Genomic DNA, 6,586 nt, shown 5'->3' with positions numbered 1-6,586 from the left:
ATCCAACCAAATCCTGTATTAGCTCAAAATACAAAACCTTGTATAACACTACACACAACATGTCATGACCTTAGTCAAGACATCACACATACATGAATGTCTTACCATAAAATGTAGCCAATATGAAAACATCTTCAATGATGATGTAGATGCTACAACTTTTAAACACTTGGTTGGCTTGCTGAGACATCTCTGTAATACCATACTTGACATTTTCTATGGAGTTGGAATGATGATTAGGTTTATGAAAAAACCAAAATGGTCATATTACCATGATGCAGTAATGATTTTGAGATATATTAGACGGACTATGACGTTTGGAGTTTTGTTCTCTTCTGGTGCTGAATGTGAGTCCGAGTTGATGTGTTACTCAGACTCTGACTGATGTGGTGATAAATTTGACAGAAGAAGTACTTCTAGATTTTTTTTTAAATATCTGGAAAGTCCCATTTCTTGGTGCTCCAAGAAATAACTTGTGGTTTCCTTGTCAACTTGTGAAGTTGTGCACATTGTAGATGCTTTCTCTACGTGCCATGTTGTTTGGCTGATAAGTTTGCTGCAGGATCTAAAGAACAAGGTGAGCAAGCCTGTGAAGGTGATGATAGATAACAAGTTAGATATAGGCCTTCCCAATAACCCAGTGCTGCATGGAAGAATAAAGCATGTTGACACGAAGTTTCACTATCTGAGTAATGAAGTTTAGAATGGAGTGATAGAAGTTGTGCATTGTAGCACTCAGAGGTAACTTGCCGATGTATTGACTAAAGCCGTGAAGATTGAACACTTCATCAATTTGAGGAATGGAATTGAGGTTGTTGAATTTAGCTCTGAATATGAATCAAGGGATGGTGCTGAAGTGTAATTGCTTATTCAGTGTTTTTTGTTAGTTTGCTTTCGGTCGTGTATTGGACTTTAGCTAGTTAGCCCAATATGGACTTAGTGTATATTGCATTTTTGCTTTGTAATGGTATAGAGTAGAATCATTCATTGTAACAGATTTCTAATTGAGTAAAAGTTAGTTACAATTTCTCCCCTCTCTCTCTCTCCATCATCATATCCAGTTTCATCTTCAACCTTGTGTTCTTATAGTTTTAATGTCTAGATAGCTATGGCTACAACTCCAGGGGTCTGAAGTTGATTTTGGATAATAAGAATAAAAAAGTTGATATTGGAGTGAGAGGTATTGAAGTTGATATGTATATGGATAATTAACTTAATGATTAGGAAAACAATATCTCTTTGAGGAGATCAAGATTATTATTGGGTTAGTCAAATCAACAGGCGTGAATAAAATTTTCTCATTCACAAAATGAGACTTGGTTTCTAATGATCTGAGACTATTAAAAATTTAAACCATAAAAAAATACAAGAAAGTTGACAAAGGCGCCAAAATTGTGAAACAGAGGTTCGACAAGGTCTTAAAGCGGATACCGAATGTGGCAATTACGGAGGCATACAGTAGGTTGACGATGGCGGAGCGACAATGGTGGGGTGGTAGTGTGTCATAGAATATTAGGGATAGGTTTTAGATCAATCATTTTAGTTCACATATCTACTTGATGATGACTTGTGTTGTAGTAGTTATAAATATGTATGTCTATAACTTTTGTTAAGAAAGAGAATAAAACTTATGGAATATGTTGTAATTCTAATTAGAAAGGAAATTGTATAAATTTCTTAGAGTTCTTATATTCAAAAAACCTTTAGATTTCCAACTGAGTAGTTCTTTGTGTGGTTAACCTTTTTTTTTAACCAGAAAAGAAAGACTTCATTAATCAAAACAAAAGGAACAAACAAGGAACACAAGGGGGACCAAGTCAAGACTCCTCAAGGGATAAGCCTGAGTCTAGGGGTACCATCCTTCTGTAACAAGAATTCCTTTACAATATTAGTATGAACAAAATTATACCAAGTGAAAGTTTTAGAATTCAATCTAAATTCTGCCAGAGAATCAGCACAAAAATTGGCTTCCCGAAATATGTGAGACATCATAAAATATATAGATAGCGTGTACTTTTGACAACTAAGCCAACGAGACCTGATTTTTCAAGGAACCAGATGAGCATTAGAAAAAGCTTTCACCACAAGAGAACAGTCTATTTCGATCCAAATTTTCCTCCACCCAAGCTCACAAGCTTTCTCAATAGCAATAATAGCCGACATTAATTCAGCAACAACAAAATTCCCCGTGCCAATAAACGCACCAGAACTAGTGATATAACAAGCGCTGCCATCTCTAAAAATTCCACCACATGCTGCCATAGAAGGCGAACCTTGAGCAATCCCATCAATGTTTCCTTTTATCCATCCCATAGGAGGAGGGGTCCACAAAATCTCTAAAGTTCTTAAAGGCTTTCTAGGATGTATTGTGATATCAAAGCCTTTTAATAAAGTAAAATTAACAATAGATGAATTTAAGTTTCTGGCAGTAGAATTTCCAACAAGTTTAGCATTTGTCAATATGACCAAAACACGAGTTTTCCAATGCAAAATAGTGTCTTCAAATCTCCGCAAATTTCTAGCTCTCCAAATTTGATGGAACAGACTTGTAACATAAGAAAGAACCACTGTTTTAGCTTGAGGAGACCAGCTCAAGTTCAGGATCTCCATGCAGTCCTGCATACTATTGACAGGAGCAATATTTTGCAGCATGTTTACCATCCAATTCCAAATGTTTCTAGCAAATTGACATTCAAAAAGTATATGTCTTGAAGTTTCCCCTGTAGGTTGCAAAAGTAGCACATTAAAGGAAACATTAAGCCTCTTAAATTAAAATTCTCGTCCGTGGGAATTTTATTATGCAACAGTCTCCACACAACCATCGAGTGCGAGGGTGGAATAATGTTGTCCAAAGGAAAACGGTTCCAGCAATCAGAATAAATCGGCTTCTGTAGAAAAGCATAAGCTTGCTTGAGGCTCTGATTCCCGTCCACCGTCTTAGTTCAGACCACCGAATCCTCGACCTCCAGTGCAAAGATATGAATCAAGGAAACCGTAAATAATAGGCAAGGAAAAACAGATAACACGTTTACAGGAATTGTACAGGTCTTGTTTACAAGCCAGTCCCTGACCCTTGTTGTAAGAGAATTGTGGAAAATTTCTGGAATCATGAATTTGTCGGCCAGCACTATTCCCGTCCAATTATCCAACCAAAATAGTGTGGTTAACCTTTCAATTTCACTAAAATTTGTGTTCTACTTTGTGGGTCAATGACGATACTGTTTACATGTCGTAATTACTGTTTACATCACGACATCTCACAACAAAAAGCTAATTATAAAGCAACACATGAGGAATCTATTTCCATCTAAAACCTAAATAATTTTTTTTCCGAAATTGAAAGACATGCCAATTAATTAGAAGAGAAAATCTAGTTGAATGTGAGGTAATAGGATATTTCTCAAGTCCATTGAAAGCTATAAATGTCCATGAAAGTGTTAGAATTATTCCAAACTCAAAGGAAATAAATAATTTAATTGTATATATTGGGATGGAAATAGGATAGGGTAGGCTAGGTTTTAAAAAGTCTGAATCCGATAAATTTAAAAGACGTAAGTCTAACTTATAGTCTATCATAGGCTATTTTTTTTGTCTGATTTGACTTTTTTAAAAGTCCGGTCTGACCTGAAGGTCTATTTAAAAACTAGTGTCTCATTAAAATTTTCAATTAATTCATATTACTTAAGAAGCCTAATAGGTCAGCCTATATAAGGCTACCTATTAAACCTTTGTTCTAATATATGAAAGGTGCCAATCTGCATTCCTACACCTGAATACCTTTGCACAATTATAAACTATCTTAATTGAACATTAAATTTTCAACTAATTATTATTTTAAAATTATTAAATTTTAACTTAATTTTCCCTTTTAATTAAATAAAATAATTATATTTTTAAAGGCCTAGATAGTCAAACGATTGTGTTGGTGGTCATCCTTCGTTCGTACTACCTTATTTTAATATGTTATATTATGTAAATTTGGCGGTCATCCTTCACACCACCTTATTTTAATATGTTATATTTGGTAAATTACATTCTTATAAATTTTGAGAATTTCTTTATTGACCCACCTCTCTTCTTGGTCACCCTCACTGAAATTCTGTAATTACCTCTTTACTTCGGAAATGCATTTTCGAAGTTGAAAAAAGACTGATTTCGGAGATACATTTCTGAAAACAACATTTCGGAAATGCATTTCCGAAATAATGCGTGTTCTGCTGTTTAAACAAAACAGCCTCCCCCCAAAACACATTTACCCTAAATCACATTTCAATCTCAACATCTCTAAGATTTTCATCAAACCAACTTTCAAGGTGTTGCACCCCAAAATTTGCCCATTTATTTATTCCCCAATTGGCCCCACCTTACATTCATGCGCATACCTCATATAGGACATTCATCCATTTCATTCATCCATATCACATTTACCGTTCCAGAAGAGCGACAAACAGAGCTCCTATTGAGAAAATTTCTTGGTTCAGAAGAAGGGATTTGAAGTCTGATTACAGAGGATCATTTCCATCAGCATACTCTTAAAGTCAGGGTTTTATTCTCTCCGAGTCAAAGCTCAGGTTAAAGGATACAAATCTCAGGTTCATCAGGGTCGTCAAATTAGGGTTGACCAAAGTCAACCCTGTTGACTTTCTAGTCAAAATTTGGTCAGGAGTTGACTGTGGATACGAAAATGTGGTTGCCCGGAAAAATATCATTCACTGGAGCTCCTTTGGTTGAGAATTGATTGAGAATGGGGTCAGAAACAATTTAATCGGGAAATTCATCTGGAATCGGAGAAAATCATAACAGTTGACTTTTTTAGTCAAAATCAAGGTTAATATTCAGGTGTTGACTTTTGGTGAGAAAATCGGTCAAAGAAAAGTCAAAGAAATAAATAAAATCATGAGATAGCCAAGACTTTCCAAATGTGGAAAGTAGTTAAAAAATGAAATTTCTAAAAGTGGAAACTTTGATACTTAGAGAAATTTTGAAGACTTTGGCAATGGCTGGACAGTTGACTTCATGGCTATTTTACACATGGAACTGGGCATAATTTCAGAAAGATTTCAACATGAAAAATCCTCAGATCATAGCATGCTATAATTCTCTAGTTGGAAGTTTTCTCATTTGAGGCCTGGTTAGAGAGATAAAAGGATGGGAAGTTGGAAGAAACACACTGAATCTATGTTCAATACTTAGAAAAATTTTGAGGTTTTAAGATTGATTGAACAGTTGACTTTATGGCGCATTTACACGTGGCATTTGGCATCATTTCAGAAAAATGTCAACATCAATGTTGTTCATCTCATGGGGATGAACAACTTTGTAGTTGGACATTTCTCCAACTGAGGTTTGGATCAAGAGATATATTCATTGGAAATTTGCAAATTGTCACTGATCATGAGCCATAACCTAAGTCATGTGCCAGGCCCCACGCAGGCAATAGGTCGAACACATGGTGGGTCATTTTTGAAACTAATTTGGGAGCACTTCAAAAATGCTATAAGTGCAAATTTGGTATTAATCTCTTTATCTCCATGTCCTCTATGCATTGAAACAAGAATCAAGCAAATTGGATGTTTATTGAATCATTTATGGAGCCTTAAAGTCATGACTTCACGAAGTCACATTTTGGCATATGGCTGGGCAGAAAGATGCTGGGCGAGTGAAGCAATTGATCGAACATGTTACATGCCATTTTCAAGGCCAATTATAAGGAAGCATAAGGCTCTGAATGAGTCAAATCTAATGTAAATCTCTTCTACTCCATTCCTTCTTTCATAGGGTACTAGTTTCATGATCATCCATTAAACATGGAGTGAGATAAGAAGCCAACAAAGTGAGTGTCCCGAGTGGTCATTTTGCACAAGAAAACTCAAGTCAGCACTTGTAGCATTCCATTATCAGTGTTGCTCATTGAAGCCATGCATAAACTGAACACGTGAAGCCATGCATAAACTGTTCATTAAGTCTTGGAGAAAAGATAAGCTACAACAACACACACCATAACACCCTACACCCAATGTTCACTATATAAACCATGAGCCTGCATTAACCACACACACTTCATTTTCCAGATTTTTATACTCTCCCATCTCTCTCGTTCTCTCCATTCTCTCCTCTTCCTCATCTTCATCATTTTCTAACCACCCTAACAAACTTTCTAACCACCCTAACAAACTCTCTAACCACCACGAACCACCTTCAACCGCCATTAACTATCACCTTCACCACCACACTTCATCATCATCTTCATCAAATCACCACCACGGACCTTCATCGTCTTCATCAATCAAACTCAACCTTCATCCTCTCTTTCATGCCAACAGCATATTCACGTTCAACCATCACCTCGCAGCAATCTCCACCACAACAACCTTTACATTCATCGTTCAACTTCACAAAAACTTTGCCAATATCTCCATCCCTTCACGAGCATCGTCACCTATCAAGATTCAAGCCCGAAGTTCCCATAGATTCAAGTTCATCTCTCCAAAGTCTCTCTGCTCTATCACCGGCATCAAGAATCAAGGATTCAAGGAGAAAGCAGTGTTGTGAGAAGTTTTTCTGAAGAACTGAGCTCAAATTTCTT

General features: G+C 36.2%; 1 protein-coding gene across 1 annotated transcript; it reads right to left on the bottom strand.

Annotated features, from left to right (window-relative positions):
- Positions 1-2,046: 2,046 nt before the first annotated feature.
- On the bottom strand, positions 2,047-6,209 carry LOC131624540 (uncharacterized). The gene is made up of 2 exons (XM_058895497.1): positions 6,041-6,209; positions 2,047-2,720 (listed from the first exon to the last, which is right to left on the bottom strand). The coding sequence occupies exons 1-2, from the start codon at positions 6,207-6,209 to the stop codon at positions 2,047-2,049; spliced, it is 843 nt and encodes a 280-aa protein (XP_058751480.1).
- Positions 6,210-6,586: the final 377 nt, after the last annotated feature.

The sequence above is a fragment of the Vicia villosa genome, unplaced genomic scaffold (genome assembly GCF_029867415.1).
Source record: "Vicia villosa cultivar HV-30 ecotype Madison, WI unplaced genomic scaffold, Vvil1.0 ctg.000133F_1_1, whole genome shotgun sequence".
NCBI lineage: Eukaryota > Viridiplantae > Streptophyta > Magnoliopsida > Fabales > Fabaceae > Vicia > Vicia villosa.
The sequence above is the reverse complement of the archived record's forward strand: the minus strand, read 5'-3'. Positions and strand labels throughout refer to the sequence as shown.

Bases quoted from the DNA above. Each gene is read 5' to 3' on its own strand.
- LOC131624540 (XM_058895497.1), bottom strand. From the start codon at position 6,209: ATGGCGGTTGAAGGTGGTTCGTGGTGGTTAGAGAGTTTGTTAGGGTGG. The intron at 2,721-6,040 runs GCTCATGGTTTA...TGCAACCTACAG, and splicing joins AGTGTGTGTGGTTAATGCAG to GGGAAACTTCAAGACATATA.